This window comes from Lytechinus pictus, chromosome 2 (assembly GCF_037042905.1).
Source record: "Lytechinus pictus isolate F3 Inbred chromosome 2, Lp3.0, whole genome shotgun sequence".
NCBI lineage: Eukaryota > Metazoa > Echinodermata > Echinoidea > Temnopleuroida > Toxopneustidae > Lytechinus > Lytechinus pictus.
Window position 1 is genome coordinate 17,065,613 of NC_087246.1, and position 21,562 is coordinate 17,087,174.

Here is a 21,562-nt window from a genome sequence, read left to right on the forward strand (position 1 = left end):
TTTCCATGTTATATCTAGGCAAGGCAATAGGAGAAAGATGATGAAAGAAAGCAGAGTCCTGACTGAAAATTGCTGATCTGAAAAATCAGCTTAATCAGGGGATAGCAGGTTTACTTTTAGCAATAGTCTAATATTTCACATAAAATATCTTAGCTGGAACTACTGCCAGTCAGATGTGATAATGGGTTATGACTTGTTTGAACAGATACATGCATCAATGATCCTCAATGAACTGTCAATGGACCCCTATCATAAAACATTGTCACCTTTTTTTAAGCCAGTATACCACAGCCAATTTAGACAGCACCAAACTCAAAATAGTCAAATGGTTCTAGGATCCTTACCAAGGGTGCAACATTTTTTTTAATGTTTGTGGTCTTTTACCAAAAGATAATTTTCTGCTTCTCTTCACAACATTCTTATCACAATACTTGCCAAGAAATTATAGAGTATGCTTCAAAGCATTCCTCATTTTTCTAATAAAGATCAAATTAACACATTTTAAAAACCAATATTCACAATACACTCATGACTGTTTGTGAAAATGTATTTTATTAAATCTATCCTAATGAACATGGCCCTATGGCAAGATATCTACTGTGTCTGTGTGCAAAGCACTTTTAGAGTTTAGTTCCCCTTTAAACACAAGATTTGGAACATGTACATGTATCTATTGCAGAGCATCATTCAGAATTAGACAAGGCTGTTTTGACAAGATCACATTGAGACCTAGGTAAGCAGGAGACACAATACATTAATAAGCCAAGAGATTAGAGCAAGATATAGAATAAAGTCTAGCATTTCTGATATTACAAGCCTTTAATATAGAGTTTCACATTAAATTCTACAGCTAGGCAGTCCATTCGAGCTACATTGTATGCCATTTTGAAGGGTAACAGTGGACAACAAGCAAGGTGGACAGTATATCTTATGCAACATATTTTGTTGTTGTTCTTATGCACATTACATGTATAAACAAATAATGCCAATTTGAGGAGTAAATGCTGATCATTTTTAAATCATTCTAGAGTTCTGAACTTCTATGGGGAGAGGAGTTGTAAAAAAAAAATTATATATATTTCTGTATTCATCCGTTTCATAGCTCCAACATCCCACCCTATGTGACTATGCTTTCAGCTGATCTAAAAAATAAGAAGTGGGTCTAAGCCTTGAATTGCTAAATGATTTCATATTTTCCATTAGCAAGAGGTAAGTGCACATCAATCAGCACCTATATCAAAACAGGCTCAAATCCTTTAAGTCATTCCCCAGCTGTACAAAGAGCGCCATTTACATTGCTGCTTGATCAACGAAAGACGTGAACTTAGTAGGCATCATGGTAATAGAATAATACAGGTCTCACATGGGAGGTGAAAACTAAACGAGGTTGAAGAAACCAGTCCAATCAATTTTCTTATCTAATTTTCTCTTTAATAACTATTGATTGAGGATGATATTAATACAAACTGCCCTACAGCTCAAAAAAAGCTTTTGCAAAATCTACTTTATACTGGTATTTGTTTAAAAGCTTTTGATTTCATTTCAAGATTAAAAAAAAACCATCGGAGAAGGTAATGGAACAAAGCATGTCATTAAAAACGTCACAAGAAAGTGACTTGTGCTGAGTAATCACATCAATTGGTGGATTCACAATATGGTGTGCCATCTATCAGTTGAAGTGTACAGGCCAAGTGTCTAACTTTGGGGTCGTCATCGTGTGCAGGCGCAGGCAGTGCACGGTGCTCGTTCATCAAAAATTTCTCTCCCACCTCCTGGACCTTTAATATTAAACAGCATAACTGGTCGCGCCGCATCGCCAGCGCTAAATAATCGCATGCATGCATTCACTTTAGTACTAGCACGCGCAACTGATGTAGACTTTTTCCCATGATGCATTGCGAATTTCGGCCTGTCCACTGCAACCGATAGATGGCGCACCGTATTGTGAATCCACCGAATTGTGAGCAAATTCTGTTCTATTTTGCTACACACAAGATCTGTAAGAGTGGATACAGTCCTAAACAAAACTGAAATTCACCTTCAATCAATCGCAACACTTTACAAGATGGTGCCAGGTATTAGACAGCCACTATGAAAGACACGTATGATGGTGGTCCCCAAGTCTGCGCACCTAACAATTTGAGTTAAGATTTAACATAAATTTCTTTTTATTTCACAAAATCTTTCAGATAGTAATTGTTCCTTATATTATTAAGAGTAAGTGTACCAAATATCTCATACAAATTTGAAAGAAATTTATGACTTTCTTGGAAAAAACCTCAGGCAGTCATTTTCAGATTGAAAATAAAGGGACCCCATGTCTGCACACCCATTCACTCTGCACACGATTCAGAGATTTTGATGAGAAATGCTGCATTTTGAGGCCGTCACATGAAATGCCCAAAATTCATTATTTTTCCACCATTTTGAGTCTGATTTTCTAATGAATATCTGTCTGTGTATTGCATGTGTAAAGTCTGTGTTCGTAGCGTATCTTCTTTTACTAGAATCGCGCAGATACGCGTGTGCACAGACAAGGGGGACTGCGCAGACTTAGGGGAACTTGCCATACTGCATTTACAACAGAATTCTTGCAAAAAGGTATGGCAAAGACTTTTGGCAAGGTGCCTTAAGAACAATTCTGCTTTACGTACCTTCACTGAGGACTGTGGATAAGAACGAGAGAGATTGGCAGTCCACACCATTGTAAGCATCTGAAGGATCCAGAGACTTGAGCAGATCTCTAACATGACGGACATGTATCCGGGCTTCACGTACTGTGTAGGGCTCTGGAATGGTAAAAGTGGAAAAAATACATTGAATAATTTGATGCAAATTGATGGGTTTTTTTTTTACATGAATGCAAAATAACTTAAAGAGTACCAAATCTTCTATGTATATGGATTTACATCCTGAGAATGGCTCTGGAATCATAGAGAAAAGAGAGAAAACATTGAGAATTTTAATGCAAATTTTTTTTCCTTACTGTGTAAGAATGAAAAAGGATGAGACTTTGCCTCAAGTAATTATTGAATAACAAGTGGAACACCTCTGGCAGTCTCGCCTGCATTACGCAATTCGATATAGCAGCAGTGCTGCCTTTGAAAACAGCTAATGAATAATTATTCACAGAAGAAAACACTAATATGATAATAAACTATTATGCCCATTAACCCAAAATGACCTTTGACCATGATCATTCATACTTGATTACCCTTATGTTGATGTTTCATTAGCTAGATCCAAAACCTTCTAAGTTATGCCAATTCAACACATACTCCCAACATGGCCAGAGTTCATTGACCTTTAAATGACCTTTGATCTTGGCCATGTTCCTGAAACGCGCACAGGGTATTCAGGAATACATTGCTGCTCTTATGTCCAAGTTTCATAAACTTTTAAAGTTACATGTATGATCACAATCCCACAACCCCCCAACATTACCAAAGTTTGACTCTAAATGACCTTTGACCTTGGTCATGTGTCCTGAAACTCGCACAGGATGTTCAAGGATACTTGATTGCTCTTATGTCCAAATTTCATGAACTAGATCCCTAAAATTTCAAAGTTATGATGACAATCCCTCAAATACCCCAACATGGCCAAAGTTTGTTGACCCTAAGTGACCTTTGAGCTTGGTCATGTGACCTGAAACTCGCACATGATATTCAGGGATACATGGTTGCTCTTATGTCTAAGTTTTATGAACTAGATCCATAAATTTAAAGTTATGATGACAAATCCTCAAATAACCCCAAGATGGCCAAAGTTTGTTGACCGTAAGTGACCTTTGACCTTAATCAGAATGCGACCTGAAACTCAGGCAGGATCTTCAGCGATACACTATTACCCATATGTCTAGGTTTTATGAACTAGGTCCATACACTTTCTTAATTATGACATTTCAATGTTGACGACACCGTCACCGGAAAAGCAGTGCCTATAGTCTCGCTCTGCTATGCAGGCGAGACAAAAATGGCTCAGGGGAAAAAAAGTTAATTCAATCTTATAATAATTCATACATATATCCTGCTGAAATGTTAAAGACTCACCTCTGTACTATAATGAACAAAATGAGTAAAAATATCAGATTTAATGCAAATGAGATATCTGCAATGTCACCCTTTACCCAAAAATTAATGAATTAAAATAAGTACAGTATGTAGAGGGCTAACATTCTGGGTAAAGAGGCTGATCAGAATATATGTACAGTCGACTTACAAAAGGTTATTACACTCTTTTAATGAAAACTTCATGTTCAGACTATAAACAAGGTTGCATCTGCAAGTTTGAAACAAAAAAATAACCATATTTTGACATTGACCAAGAAACTCTACAAGGTCAAGTGAAAGTAGTGACGACTGTTGAACACTTCAAGATATTTTTAGAATAAAAGTTGCTAAGTGCATCATTTGCCTACTCTGAATGTTTGATTACCTGTATAAATATGCATAATTTATGTTGAAGTAACAGTAAATATGAACTTTAGTTTTGGTGGTACATGTATATGAAGACTTGAAATATAAATAATGTAAGCATGCACATTGAGTACATTGTACCATTACTCACGTACATGTACTGGTAGTCTAATTTGGTCGAAATGCAGAAATATGTTTGCTTCAGATTATATTTAGTATTTATCCAATTCAGAGTAAATATGAACTTTAAACATGTATATGTACACATTGTAGCTCCAAAGTCAAAACATTCTATCACCCCCATCCTGCTCCACCCCACCGCATCCCCCTCCATCCCGCTCCCTCCCTTCCACTCAGCTCCCTCCCCTTCCTCACTCTATTCAAACAATACCATTTCTTTTTTCATCTTTAAAAGTACAATGAACTGATATTTTCACAGTGGTTATATTTTATCAAATTTTGTGAGTATCTATTGTATGAAAGTTTTGTGAATAACATTTTTTCCCTCATCAATCCACTTTATCTGCTAGTACAGTTTTATGAATACGACCCCAGAGCACAACATTATCTATCGATATTCAGTCTAATAAAATCATCCCCCACTCTTTATTTCCCATTTATTTCAATACCTAAGTAAATACTCAACTCTCAAGCAAGATAACCCATTATCAACCTGACCTAAATTCATGAACACTTGCAAGTATACAGCTTTATCTCATCAAACCATTCAAAATTCAAGATTCTGCAATATCAGCCAATCTATTCAAATTGAAAATGTATTAAAAATGTATTTGTACGTGTTAACAATATAATTGGATGTGCCTGTCAATGAAGTCTGAGTTTTCAGACAAGGGTAGAAAAGCAGTTTATTGCATTATAATAACAAATTCTGGCTGCAATACATGTATGGCTCAAATCAAAATACTACCAACAGGAGAGGAGACAGATAAATAACAATGTCAGAGCATAATGAGTCTATGCACATCACTATTTACACATTAATTTTTTAATTAAAAAGATTGGTATCCGAAAGAAAGCAGTAACAAGGTCCCTGAATATCTGTAATTTAGAGGTCAATTTATGAACAAAATAAAGTATTTATAATGCTTTATTTAGAACTAGAAATATTTTTTTTTAAATCCTTTGTGATTGTCAAATATACAAAAGTCTTGCCATCTATAAACTTTAAGAATCAGCACATGGTTCAATTTTTCTCAAATTACCAGACGGTAACATGTTATACATCGATAACAATTTTCTAAAATAAAAACTAGTAAAGTTGGAACTATTGTAAATTAACAATCTGCACCCGTGTAAAAAATCCTAAAAACTATAAGCTCATAAGTAAAGAACTACTGAACTCAGCACTTTATCAATGAATACATGATAAGAATATTTAAACAAACTTATACTAAGAGGTGAGTTGAAGCACAAGTGGCCTTGTAACCTCCAATCAAATACTTATGATATGAGGGTATTGAAACTGCAGTGCTAACAGTGACATAGCCATTAAATCAGATAGTAAATCACTATGAATGAACTTATAATAAATGAAATTATGATGTGATGTCTTGATCTAGACAAATGTTTGACATGGAATGAATTCATCCAGAAACTTGAACAAAATTAATTAAAGCCAGCAATACAGTTTATAGCTGATAATTGGAATTTGGATGAGACCTCAATAGCAGTGCTGCCCATAAACAGTCTTAAAATCGTATTTTCCATACCGTACTAGTAGTTTCTATCCCGTTTTATATTAGGCATAGGGCTCAAAGTGTTAAAGCATAAATTGAATTGCTCAGGCACAGGAAACAAATGGTTTTGATAAAGTTGCTTTAAAATAGGTCAGAATTGATAGCGATAACTTCACAAACAAAACAATGAAAACCTTTTGCAATAAAACATACATTGTTAGTTGTTACCCAATACAGAATGTAAAAAAAAGAAAAGAAATGCTAGCAGAGACATTCAACAACAAAATAAGAGAGGAAAACCAAAATCTATTCAAGCACTGCTTATCTCATCACAAGCTCATAATGCCATATCAATTAATACAGCTGACAGGTCCCCTTATAGGCCACTGAGGTCGTAGATTTATGTCTGGCAATCAGAGCATAATAATTCTTCATGCTGCCAGAAGTAGCCCACTGAATCTGTCATGCCAATAACAAACGTTTCGCAATCAGCTAATCACAGATTTTGTAACACCAAAACAATCATTAAAGGACTCAGTGAAAAATGAGCAGTGTTACATAATGTGCATTTTAAAGGGAGAGCCTATTCCCCATACTGTTGAATCATAATGATTAGAGCGGGAAATGAGAAATACTCAGATATTGAAACATTTTGATTATGTGAATAATTTAAACATGTATATTAACAACATTCTAATAGACTTATGATGTTCATACTTTATTTTATTAATGTCAAATTGATCAGTCAAAGACTATCTTAAATTGTTTACATCATAATTCATTTGTGAAGAAATTACAAAAAAAAATATTAAACTTCATTTAAACCCTAGTTTCCCTCTTTTTACAACTTAATCCCAATTATTCCATTATTAATTTTGTTTTTTAATAATGAACTTTCATTTCATTTCTGGTGAAGAAAAAAAAAGATATTTCCCTTTGAAATCAGCTTTTATTTTTGTGTGATGTCATTCTGTCAAAAATAAAATAATCAAAAGGAAATGACTAAGATCAACTGCAAACGATATACTGGGAAAGAAGAAGTTGCTCACTCAAAACGGATACAAAGAGGTGATGTGGTGAGAAAAAAAATGTATTTCATTCAAGTAGGGATAGTTTCTGTGACTGTAACAATCAGGGCTTATATTAATCCAAGGCCATGTCCTTAGATGCCCGAGGCTACTGACTTGCTTCAATGTCCCCTGCTATGGCCTTTGATATTTGTTGTGTTCTTTTAATATTTTTATGCTAAGGTAGCCTTCAGTGTTTTGTTTGTCTGATTTTTCTTTAAAAATACGTTCAAATCATATTATTTTCAGCCTGGAGTACCCCTTTGAAAACCATTTAATACAAAGACGGAAAGTTTGTTTTGAAATTTCAGGTGAAATTATAACAAATTAACAATGCAAACTTTAAGTTAATTACCTTCAACAACTTTGATAATGGAGCCATCTTTGAGTCCTTCAATGTTCTTGAGTTCAGCAAAGTTGTCCAGGACATTGCCATCAAGCTGAAGGGAAAAGCAAGTCCGATGGCAGGTATCTTCACGGTCCATCAATACTTGGTGAATCTCCTGGACCATCTCTTGTGGACTCACCTATCAAGAGAATCAGACAGACAGAGGAATCAATAATGAAAAGACAAAGAGACAGTCAGACAAATATACTTATTAAATCTCCTGTACCATCTCTTGAGGACTCATCTGTCAAGACAATCAGACGAATAGAGAGGATAATAATAGATGAAAAGACACAGACAAAGAGACAAAAGATTGAAATCCCCAGTACCACCTCTTGATGACTAACCTACAAGTATCAGAGACATACACAAAAAGGCTTAATATCAAACAAAATCTAACCAACAAATCAGACAGACAGATTACAAATGAATGGAATGAGGAGACACGAAGAGAGAGAAGGATTCATATACACAAATGCCGCAATATTACGGATGTAAATCACCACAAAAATATAGGATTGCCATGGTTTGTAAATAATGCTGATTTAAGAAAGGGGTGATGTGAAAATTCTTGACAAGTATGGTTTCCTCACCCGTCAAATATAGGACATTTCTTTCTTTAGGACTTGATTCAAAATCGCTCATATACTTTGGAAAAGAGGCATACCTACAATTTTTTTTTTGGGGGGGGGCTCCACTCTTATTTTTTGCCAAACAAAGGCACACCCATGGAAAAAACACTTTCAGCAAATAAAATCAAACAATAGATTTTAATTTTGTGACATTAACTGTGTCACTTAAAATAGCAACATCACTTTCTCAAATGAAGTTTACAGAGGATCAAGGCAAAGTTGCCCGAGCCAGTGAGCCTTTACGTTTTTACCCAGGAGGGCAGTAAAATGTTTGCATACCTGTGAAAAACCCACCCTAAGAAAAAAATGAAACACTTGATTTTCACTTTCCTTTCAACATCAAATAACATGGCAAGAAAACCCAACAGCCAATGAAATCAAGGTTTCAATGGGAGTGAAACTGAACATGTTCATGCAAAAGATTGTCACAGAGAAATGTTCAACCAAGGTACATTTTATGCAGCAAGGATGCTGGCGAGGTCATTTGATTAACTTTTTCTTATCCAAAATCAGGAAGGTTTGTAGCAATGAATAGCATTTCCTGAAAAAAAAATTATCACAGTATGCATCACAAGTCCTGACACACAAAGTAATACTAGGCCTATATGTAACCTCGACACCATGGAAAAACCTAATTCTGATGACCTCTTTGTGTAGGCTCTCTCTGTACCTGTATACGCTTGCTGGGGAAAAAAGTACAGCTGACATCGAAATGCCATTACTTTGGGTCCTGAATAACGGAATAAGCTCAGAGCACATTGACCTATTATACAAGTGAAAATGAAAAAGGGTATGGTTTTGGCTGGATGTGAATGTACCCTGGAATGCGAAAAATAATTATTGGTAATCAGTTACTTTTTGGCCTGAGCAAGTTCTCATACATCAACAGGAATTATGATGATCGAGTCGGTCTGAAAGCACCTGCAAGCACCTGCAGACATGTATTTATGACCTTGGGGATCCCCCATTTCAACACAAAACGCTTTATCCCACTTTTTTGTCACCCTTAAATGAAATCAAATGTACTTGATTTCATGTAAGCCATTCAAATTGGAAATGGCCAACCACAATTTCAACTTCAAGAGGTAATAAAAATTATTCCAGCATTGTGACTTTCAAGGGTTCAATTTTAATTTGGCATAGATTACCCCAAAAAAAATCTGAATTGGCGCAACAGCTTACTAGAAAATTGTAGAAAAATTCACAATTTGTTAGTGTCTTCTGACTGGATTTAAGATGTCCCTTGGAGATAGTGTCAAACACTTAGTCCTGTGGTGCTCACTCAACAAACACTCATGCTTTCTTAATAGCAATACACTAAACCACCCTTGACCGAACCAAATGTGCGGAAGTTGTAGAATTTGCACTGTGTTCCACCCTGATTTAATTATCAGGTCTAAATTTGTTGAATCTGATTCAGATTATCTAGGGACACCATCTACGGAAAGTGGTTCGCGATGAGACTGGCTATCAAGCCTCATTTATTCTCACAGCCTTGCACCACTAAAAAAATACCACCAACAGGAAACTGCAAATTGTAACTAGAATTACATGAACCTTTTACTCTTTTTTTATGCAGACACAAAGGCAATGCAAAGTTTCATCACACATTTACTGTCTGGCACATGCCAAATACTAAACACCGGTTTGTTATCAGTAATGTGCAAGCAGCTACACTGTGCTTTTTTTCTTCTTAACACACTTTTCTTTCTTTCATTCTTGTATGATTCTCACAGCTGTAAGGGTCAGAAAGGGCAGCAGGAGGTAGTTATTACATCTCAATTAGACATGAGAGTCTACCACCACGTGCTAAGGATCTTCTCCATGCAGTTTGGTGACGATGCTTGACAACAGGGCATATGAGTCAACAAGGTCTTCACAAACACGTGGCTGAACAGGGAATGGAGATGTACAGGTCTACATGTCCATGTACCTTTTTTTCATTGGTGTACATACATTTTTAAGTTACATTAGTTACATTGTAACTTTTCTGTGACAAGTGTGAAATCTTATTGGGTGTTATCAACGTTGAGTCTTTAAAAAAGAGGTTACACTGTATGAATTTCATGTATTACTATGGCGATTGCCAGCCTCAAAACCGTTGGACAAACTGGTTCGACTCGGGCTTAAATGAAGTATTAACATTAACAATATTCTTTTCCTTTATACTCCTTCATCATGCCCATGAATTAGAATTCTGGTGTTGCTAACCTAATAACAAAAAGGAAAGTGTAAGTTGAGAAAAAGAGTCAGCAAACCAGGTAATTACCAATATCCTGTTCACTACTACTCTAGCCTTACTATGAAAGTACTGGTTTAAACCAAATTTGTTACAGAATATTAACAGACCCCCCCCCAACCCAGTGGCGTATGCAGGGGGAGGGGGGTTACAGGTGTTCAACCCCCCCCCCTTAATTTTTTTATACCCCAAACCCCCTTGTCAATTTTCTGTTGGGTACGAAAGGACCACAAATTTTTGGTGAAGACCTTTTTTTTGTGGTTGTCAACATTTCATTCAGCTTGAAATCTTCCCCCCCCCCCTTCAAAAATCTTCCATACGCTACTGTCCCAACCCAAAGAACAATCTGGATGATATTTTGTTCAGTTTACAATTAAAAATGGTTGCTTTCCAAAAGAGTTCTAAAATGAGACCAAAGACCAAAACTTGTGCATTTTGGGTAATAAAAATAGAATATCAAATGATATCAATTTTTTGTTAAGATTTGATTTGAATATTCAGGGGTTATCAATGCTTTGGTCATTTCAATCAGAGGCTAGTCTTTTGGCATGAATATACCCACGAACAAAAAACAAACAAAAACTGTATATCTTAATTGTCACAACTTTGTATAAAAGGAATAGTGCAAGACCCTTTAAATTATCAATCCAATGTCTTTTGATCATTTCAAGAAACAACCTGACAAAAAATATCTCTGGAGTAAATATCTCGTAATTACTTTATCGTCAACTCACCTGAAGATCAAACGGTTCACCAGACGGAGGCACAAGCTTCACCATGAACGCTGCATCCTGGATCACAATCACATCTTCAACCTTTGCATCCTTCTTCTCTTCCTCTGTTCCTTCCTCCTTCCCTTCCTCTTCTACAGCATCTCTCCTGCTGTTGCCATTAGCAACCGCCTCCTTGAGTTCTAATGCATCAACATGCATGCAGTCCACACCACTGTCCTCACTGTTTGGGGTCACGTCTCCGCTGCTGCCTGCGCCATCATCAGCACCATTGATGGGTAAGGGATGCGGGTTGTCCACTCCGTTGACTATAGGGGCAGGTTCTGCCATAATCTGGCGAATGTCTCCAAGACGTCACAATTGTTTGTCAAATCTGTAAATGCAATTAAAGAATATAAATAGGAATATTCATTAATTAAACAGTAACACAAAAGAACAATATTTCAGATTTAAAATGTTGTACAAACTCAAAATCTATACAACTTGGTTCCAAAATATACCACCATCACAAGAATAGAAACAGTGTCAAAAAATTGTAATAACATGTAGATACTCTCCACATCTCGACACAGGCAGTTACATTTCAATATATGTCTTTTCTCTCTCAGAGTTAGAGGTAACATCAGTCTGAGTTTAAATTTGATCTAAATCTATGATAGCACTTTTTCCAAATCAATTGTCACACACTTTCACTTTCAACAAAATTCATCATTGCATTTCCTGTGCCTGAATGCGATTGCGATACTTTGTCTGATCCAGCAAAACTCTAGAGCTCTTCTTATGCTAGGTAAAACTCATCCAGCTATTTTTGTCAAGACACACTGAAGTCAATCAGCATGCCCTTTCCCGTAACAACATTTAACTCAACATAGTACAAGGTCATGAACCGTGCACACTTCTGTATCAGATTTCTTTTCGCTCATGAGTGGTAAACGCAATCACTCGTCAAAATTCTTGGCAGATTCCCAGGTATGCACAGGGAGCTTCCGAAGTCAGGTTACCGTTAGGTGTTAATGGTTTGCCAGGTTGCTCCGGAGGAAGCACACGAGAGATCGTCATCTTCTGCAGCTCGTAAAAGTGGATTTCCTCCCCCTCCTTAAAATAGACCAGCATCATTAGTTGATACAAGGCCAATGTGAAAGACATGGACAGCACTGATCTACTTAGCTCTTTCTACAACTCATTCCAATGACATTTAACTGCGTGTAGCACTAGCCTATATGTTCGAAGTATTGAACATTGCAAATGTCTTTACTAGGCTAGGTAATGCAGTTTCTGTATTTCAAACTTAAGGCCACCTTGAATTTGATTCTCTTCCAATAAGTTTGCCTTCAAAATTCCATGTAACCTACATGAACAAGAAAGGGGGATTCCAGAGGGCTATTTTCGGTGACACAACATTTGATCCTCCGACAATTGCTCCGGACTTTTTTTTGTCTAGGACATAGGGTTAGGGTTGCTCTACGGTTTTATGTCATGTTTAGGGTTAGGCTTAGAATAGGGTATAGTGTTAAATCCAGGGTTGAAGTTGGTCATCCAATTAGTGTGTGGAAATTACAGAGGAGCAATTGTTGCCGAAGCAAATGTGATGGAACCCTTTTTTTTCAAACATTTTTTTAGGAAACGAAAACACCCCCTGAAATTTCCACATCATGGGCTTTTTATGTGAATGGGTTTCACATGTATTGATAATGGAACAGGACTTCACATGTATTTCATAGTTCATACCAAACTAAGAGGGTTATTTGTATCATAATTTCATCAGTGAATTTCTTAGGCTCACGGGCACAATTTCAAAAGAGGCAAGCTGATTACGTTTGCTGCACAGAAATACTGGTGGTTATTTTGAATGCTGGAACTCAATATTTTTTTTAATAAACATTAACTACCTAATCCACTTCACTATGAAATTTATTTGCTGAGTCTGACATATAGGCCTATGCAATTCAAGCAATTAGTTTCAGTCTTTGCTCCAAAACGCTTGCCAGCATCCACTTTCACTTGTCCAGGGCAGTCGGGCAACCAATTATGTCGTATCCTACACTGTAGGTAAGACAAACTACAAACTAATAACCAACCAACAGAGTTATATGATTGTCTTTATGAAATATCAGTGGACTACACTGTAACAGTAGTTCGGTTCTGTTTCAAAATAGAGGAAATTTACAATGACAATGCCCATAGCCACAGACAGGTGATGTACCAATAGTCCATAATGTATTAAAAGAAGATAAAGAAATGACTAAGAAGCTCAAGAGTACATGTATGTCTGAAGTCCTTGAATATTATGGTTTTATACCTTAAAGCATAAGGTACAAACTCTGTGAAAACAAAAACATTGTGAAAGAGACTTACTTTATCCGCTACACTCTTGGCTTTGCAGGCCAGCAAGAGAGATATCATGGCATAGGCCTATGTGTAGGGCTGCGTTTATGCGACCTCAAGCCAGAATCACGATTTGAATGATGATCTGAATCATGATTCAAAACACAAACATGAAACACAATACCACAGAATCAGCGTTTAGACGACCTTCATTCTAACGCTGTTTCTCCTCTGATTCGGGCCGATCAAGTGCGCATCACAGTGCGCAGACCCAAGAAGAATTGGTCAACTTTTCGTACGTGTCTCGGCTTTCGAAAAATCAATCTTTTGCTTCCAATATTCATTCTATTATACCTCATTTTGTTTACTTTTATTTATCTTGTCAGTTTATCGAAAATGGTGTTCGAAGTGAATTTCAGCGTAATCCAATTTAATATTGACATTGTAAACTCAACAACTGAGATCATTGTCTGTCCAGTTAGTTAATTTACTAGAACTTGCAGTTAAAGCCATGACAAAAAAACAAAACAGTGGACGATGCGATAACCAACACAGAAATGCATGCGTAGCACATAATAGCACATGCCTTGAGCTTGGCAAGAGTCAAACAGGAAGCAGCCCAACACAGTGACATCATAGAATCATGATTCAAATCACGATTGCGTTTATACGACCATTTTCGCTCGTGATTCTACAGAAACGTCTTCCCAAACACCCCTTTTTCCGTGTTTCATGTTTGTGATTTGAAAGGCGTTTATTTTCACTTTTGACTAAACGTAATCGTGATTCTGCAGAATCATGATTTGAATCATGATTCAAATTATGATTCTAGGGTAAAAGAGTGGCGCATAAACGCACCCTTAGACTACTAACAAAAACCCAAGAACAAAGCTTGAATTAATCAAAGGCTATCAAACGCCATGGCAATGAATGCCATGTTGTATGGCCATGGTACCCTTATCATTGGCTTTGGAGATTTGTTGTGCCCTTTAGTATTTTTTTTTGTGGTGTAATATAGAAAAAAGCCCAATGGAGAGGAAGCCTTGCCTTATAATGTCAAAATTTAACAGCCTACTAGAGATGTTGCATGCCAAAGATTGAAGAGAAATGCTTTGAAGCGAACCTCTTCACTCCAATATTCTTCCTAAAACTCATGAACTTGAAGACTCATGTGTTTTGTCTACCTCCATTACTCCAAGATAAGCTTGCATCTATCAAGTCATTAATTAACCATGATAGGGATTGTCTTGGTCTCTTGGAATATGACCCCAGCACATTTGTAGGTCAACTCCATCTCAAGAAATTAAAGCCCCTTACATGCAGGGCTGTCAATGTAAAAGTACATGTAACCAGTAAAAAGTAACATTGTGCACTCTAAATTTGTTTCTGAATGGCTAATATGTTACAAAAACAAAACTGGAGCAAAATGAAATAGAATTTGTAAGTTACAATTTATTTTTCATTAACAAATTGATGGAAGTATTTTTTTCCTAAATGGGGTCAGTCAGCACTTTTGATGGGGTACAAGTTTGAATTAAAAATAACATTATCCTCAGTAGGTGTTATCAGGTGCAGTCGGGTTAACTTCCAGCAAATAATTTTCCTTTTGCCTAATAGTGTACAATGTTCAGTACCCTGCATTACATAATAGATGAAGACTTTGATTTTTTTAAACAAGAATCCACCTCTTACATAATCATGGTAAGATCAATCAGAGTTCAATGCACTGCTCAAGTACAGCCAGCAGTGGTTAGATACTAAAATGTACTTTAAATGTGAAAGAAAAACAAATGAAATCAAAAGTATCGGACAGTGCATCTAAAGATTCAAAGCTTCATTTAAACATATCCACTTCTTTTCCAGCCAATTCATATCAATGTTAAAAAAAAAAACATATTATTAAATCTATAGCAGAATTTTCATCCATTATCTATGACCTAAAATCTGTTGAAAAATTGAGCAGATTGAAGGATAGGGGTACTTTAAGTTGCATATGCATCTTCTTTATTTTTTATTATCGAATCCTGTTTTGAGTTGAAATATTAGTTATAAATGATCATCAAGAACAAAAATTTATGCAGACTTTCCAATAATCCCAAAATGAATGTGATTATCAACATCATTACTGTTAAAGCTATCTACAGTAGATATGAAAGAGTTTCAAAGTCCTTTTTTTACCCAGGACAACAAAGAGAAAATCTAACAAGATAATTCAATGTATATAATGACCTCTGTGACCAAACAGAAAAGATCATTGCCATATTCTTAACTAGTTTGAAATTGATCTGATTGGACGGATAGGCAGATGACCCCATACCTAAATGCCACGGGCAACAGTGGGAAAGGGTATAGGCAAAGGCCACAACAAAATCCTGCAATTTTGGTCGGGTTTATAGCCCACTTTGCAAAGATGTTGTGAGAACAGAAAGTGGACTTAACTTTATAACCCTGTACTATAGAACTTTTTTCAGACTAAAAATATTTTCCCCAACCCTGTGAAATAGGTGGGGCTAAAGGGGGGGGGATCTTAGTCCCACTACCTTTTTTGGTGTTTAAAAGCTGTAGTCTGAAACAAAACCAGAAAATTAAAAGGAAAAGCATTAAGCCAATCACAGAAGTCAAAAGTTCATGTTTAATTGAGCAGTAAGGCATAATCATTGATATTCTTGAGCTGTGCAATGGTACAGGGTTTAGGCATTAACCAAGGCTTACCAAATAGTGTGGGGTTAAGAAAGGCAGTCTGAAAAAAAGTATGGGCTCAAGGATAGTCAGGGGTTAATATAGACATTGAAGTAGTATGACATCAACTTTATTTATTACTAAATGAATCAGAACAAGAGAACCCCCGTTTCATGATGGTGGGAGGAAATTTGTCAACTACCAATAGATTATGAATGGAAGCACGTATTAGATTTTAAGTTGAAAAATATTAGAGATAATAAAGTGAGACAATTTAATTTCAAATGACTGCACAATATTTTGCCTTTTAGAGAAAATCTTTTTAAATGGAAGATCTCGTCAAACATTATTTGTTCATTTTGTAACGAACCTGAATCATCTACTCACATTTTGTTAAAATGTCACAAGGTAACTGATTTTTGGAAAAGGGTTCACATTTTAATATTAGATTGGTTTCAAAAAGACATTTATTTAGAAGAAAAGATTATTGTAATTGGTTTTAAAATCAGTGAGTCTAAATTTAATTTGATTAACCTATTATTAATTTATGCACAATATGCAGTGTACAAAGTATATATGTTAAATTACTTTAGGAATAAATTGTTTAATAGTCAATCAATTTGGATGGTATTTAAAAATGATTTCAGGAATTATGTTAAGTGGAAATACAAAAATAAGAAAGATGTTTTAGAAGAACTTGAAAAGTTTCTGACCGTTTCTGCAATTGTATATACTCATTTTTTTGTCTACACCTGTTGATTAATTTTGTATACATGTGATTATATTGTTATTTGATTTTATGAAATAAAGTACCTCAGAAGAGGGAAAGGAAAAAAAAGTATGACATCAACTGGCATCAATCTTTAAGAAATATTCCTTATTTTCTTGGTAATTTCTAACTAAATAAAAATACTTTCAAGGATATGGACAATAGATGACCTTTTCATGGACGTGGAGATGTGAAATGTGAAAGTTCAGAAGGATATTACTTATGGGGAAGATTTTGTTTTCACACGGTTGTCGGTTGTCAAAATAGGACACCACTTATACGCTTTTAACGGTCATTTGAAGAGCAGTTAAACGTTTTGACTTTATTAAATAACCACCAATATAAGCAACAAGACTGAGCCACATTGAATTCAACTGAATTGAGATAGATAATGCAATTCAAGACACAATCATACTGTACTTGAACATGTAGCTGCGGTTGAAGTGAATGTGTTTTACAGTATTACACCTGAGAGAACATCCTGAATGTCTACGTGCATCAACTAAATGTCAACTCCGCTACAATACATGATTGATGGACTAGAAGTTCCTTTTACACTACATGTATTTGGGATAATAAAAGTAATTTTAGATAAAATAGTCAAGTCAACAGTCATGTCAGCAAAATATTTGTTCATTGAACACTTACTGCACAAGCTAACCCAGTCAGAAAGTGGTTTCCTCTCTTTAATAATGAATTAAAATTCATGCTGCCCATACTGCCATTGATAGGACCTTTATGTATCTAGTCCTACACATAAACAGGAAGGAGGGGAAATGAAGGTAACGTTTGAAACTATACAAACACTTAAATTATATTTTAAATATGAACACTGCAGGGGTGTACAGGAATATTTCATATTGATCCAAGCTTCATCAAAATGTAATACCCCTTTCATAGGCGAGTGTAAAAGGGGATAGAGGTACAACAAAGCAATATTACTCGTTACTTGGCCACTGACCAAACTGAACGGAGACTTACATATGTACACATGCTCACATCCAGACATCAAGTGTGATTAAAAATAACTAATTGATCACAAGCTTTCACTTGTAGGTCAGAGGGATACAAGCTTGGCAGGTCAAAAATATTCCACTCTCACAACCACACCTACGTGTGTGCTGTACAGTGGGGTAACTTTCATAACATCAAATTTCTGATAGCCAGGAAGCTGTGATGCAATTATATGTATGCAAATATATTCCTACATGTATGTTCATTCACAGAAAAGGAACAAAATTCAATTCAACCATATGAAAAGAAATGTATTTAAATTGAATGTTGCATATTGCATATTTAGCAAATAACACCTTATACATGTATATCAAGCCTATACCTGTATTTGTACATGTAGTTGTAAAGGGTCTATTTCTTCACCACATATGCATTTTATAATAAATACCCACTACATGAAATATATTTTCATCATCATCTAGCATTCGTATAATACAATGTTGAAATAAATTACATATATTCATCCTTGCCTCATTCCAAGACAAACAAAGAAATAGACAATTAATGCAAAATATGTTATTGGAAGGCAATGATTTTGACCTCTTCTTTCCAGAATAGTATAAGAGTTCCCTTTCCATTAAAAAAAAAAGATATTTAATGCATTAGAATTCTTGTATGGTTAAGGAATTAATGAGGAAGAACTTTGCACTGAAACTTTTCCTACCCATGCATGAAATTATCTTGGGCTTTAGATCTATTAAGGGCTTGAATGAATTCTTGCAGTGGATTTAAATGTTGGGAAGCATGGAAAAACAAATTATTTTTTTTAAAGAAACTTACCAGCATATTTCTCAATCCAATTTCTTAGTACTTATTGCTCCCTTGCCCCCTACCTGCATTTGTTTAACTCATAAATGATTTACAGGTACAATTCATCAATAGAGTTAAACTGTACAATACAAACACCTGGCAAACTCACATTAGGTCAGTCTATAATATATCAGCCATTTGCTAACTGTCCAGATAAGAACTACATGTAGATATATATACATTTAGCTCAGACTAATTGTGATGAAAGACACCGAAGGCTTCTTCAAGATAAAAAGTCCCTCAGGGCAGACTGGAAGCTATTGGTCCTCTGGTGGCTAACTTTAAAGTTACATACAGAACATTACATGTAGGCCTATGTACAGTTGCAGGTGCTTCCAAGCCCCTCCAGTTGAGAAAAGGCAAATACAGATTGCAAAAGACATTCCACATGAATTCAATTGTGGAAAACAAGCAACACTAAATCCAAAACCAGGATCTATTAAAGTAAAAAGTAAAGCGTAAATCCCCATCGCAAAGCCCCCCACCCCCCCCCCCCCCCCATCATCAAATTTGCAAGCTAAAGCACATATTTAACATATCAAAGGGTGAAAAAGGGCTTGATCAGCAAATATCTCGGCTATTGGAAATTTACAGATCTCTGCCTTTTTGTACCATAGTTATACTCATGCAAAGATTTCAATACTTCAAGCAGACAATAGACTTATACTGTACATCTGGACTTTGTTCATATTTGTTGGATAGTACCTGTAAGGTAAATAACAAAACGCACAGAAAGGAAGACCCCATATGATGACTGAGCACATTCTATGAATTTTAGTCGGTAGAAGCAAGTGCACACGTGCGTTGTAGTATTCCAGTCATGATCTTGAATTTCAGGAGCACATGGCTTGTTATGCAGTGTATCAAGACTACAGACGTTGGGCTACCTGCATCATGTGCATTAAAAAAAACCAAGCCAGCAATTAGGATCTTCTCTTTGGGAATTTTTATTGCCAGACTAGAGTTACTTTGAAATTGTAGAGAAGTCGATATGCTTCATTGGAACCACTACTCAGTAACTGTGTTTGAATGATGAATGCAAACTCACTGTCCAGTACATGTAGTCTGGGCAATCTGGTACTATTGTAGGCTATACTTAGTTACATGTAGGAATTTGAGCACAGGGAAGGAGTATTTCTAACTGGAAAATATAGCTAATTTTAAATATACATGTAGGCCTATCTCTTCTTTGGCACTGAAATGAGATTCACATTGCATACAGTTTTAATTCTACAAAAAAGGAAAATTCATATATATACAATGAGAATCATACATATATGTACAAATACTACAACCTTCTTGGAGTGAAGTGAATTCAGAGGTTTTCATAATAATAATAATATGGAGCTTTTATATAGCGCTTAATACAAGACGGTTTCTAAGCGCTTTACAATTTAAACAGAACGTGAATAAAACAAGTTTTCATGATAGAGACTACTGTACATGATGTAGTTGGTCTCTTGATTCCAGTGACGTCAGGAGAGATGGGATTCATTCAACTACGTCATCTAACACACCTCTTGATACACCTACTACGTCAGTCAGTCAGACAGCTCGCACAATGTCACTTTCTACTCTGATTACATTACTCCACAACAAAATCCTATTTAGAATTCATATTAGACACTGCATCAATCATTTGCATTATTTATGTGCAAACACTCAATCCTGTAATAATTTGTTACCTTGAATGGCTCTTGTCTATAAAGATGTACGTAGGCCTACACATGAATCACATGTTTCAATTTTAATATTTACCGGGGTTCTGGCTATTAGTAACTTCCAGTTCATGTCACATAAAAATTCAGGATCAGAGAACTTTTTTATATTTTCTGTTGTGACTTCTCTCTACAAACCGAGTTCAACCAGGTGATCTTTTTTTTTCATCCACACATGTATGCTCTTGACTACATGTATGTGCACAAGTCATATTGAATACAATTTTTGATAATAAAGTAATTTTATGTATCATATATTTGTTGTTTATTGTTAAATATCTAAAATCTAATTAAAACGGTACATATAAGACTAGGACCTTCCTCTTTGGTGTGTCTCCATCCTCTTTATTTCAATTTTCCTTTCTATGTTATAAGGTAAATCACCAGTACATTTTTGGTTATTTTTCATATTATAAATGTCAATCAAAATCTTACCTGTACAAAACCAGAAGTGCTCAAAAGTTTTAATATACAGTCCATGTACGAATATGACTATATATACTGTATATCTCCAGGGAGAAGTATCATGTACACCAGAGTATAGTGTATATCAGGGGCCGTGGAACCGGGGGGGGGGGGGGGGGGCTGAGGGGGGCTTCAGCCCCCCCCCCCCACTTTTTTCCAAAACCGTGTACAAAAATGACCATATGATTGTGATTTTTAGCATGGTCAGCCCCCCCCCCCCCCCCCCCACTTTGAAAACCGTTCCGCGGCCCCTGTATATCATCCCAAAACTTGCTGAAGAGATGACTTGAGATACATATGTAATGGAATGAAGTGCATACAAACCATTTAAATCATTCCCTTCTGTAAACACACAAAAGAGGAAAGACAGTCCACAGAGCCTCAAGAAATTTGATTTATTGTCCCATCAAGTTCAGGGTGCATAACCAAATAAGGCCATAATTGCACTTAAGAAAAAATTCAGGATCACAAGGCCTGAAATTCAGCTAGTATTCATGTCGATCACAGGAGAGAAATTTGATCTTTTGAAAAAAGATCCCTCTCCAGCCCCCATCAGACATCCGCCTATTGCACCATAACCCTTTGTTGGATGTGACTTACTGACCTCTCC

General features: G+C 35.9%; 1 protein-coding gene across 2 annotated transcripts in view; it reads right to left on the bottom strand.

The window, feature by feature from the left end:
- LOC129284112 (clustered mitochondria protein homolog) overlaps positions 1 to 19,237 on the bottom strand; it is a 52,427-nt gene extending 33,190 nt beyond the window's left edge. Inside the window, exons 1-4 of one of the 2 annotated variants that reach the window (XM_064111387.1) lie at positions 18,879 to 19,237; positions 11,176 to 11,545; positions 7,538 to 7,709; positions 2,655 to 2,789 (exon numbers count right to left, since the gene is read on the bottom strand). In XM_064111387.1, the coding sequence (XP_063967457.1) occupies positions 2,655 to 2,789; positions 7,538 to 7,709; positions 11,176 to 11,502 (634 nt within the window). In that variant the 5' untranslated portion in view covers positions 11,503 to 11,545; positions 18,879 to 19,237. Of the gene's footprint in view, positions 1 to 2,654; positions 2,790 to 7,537; positions 7,710 to 11,175; positions 11,549 to 18,878 lie in introns of those variants that run through there. The other variant, XM_064111383.1, reaches the window with a different exon arrangement.
- Positions 19,238 to 21,562: the final 2,325 nt, after the last annotated feature.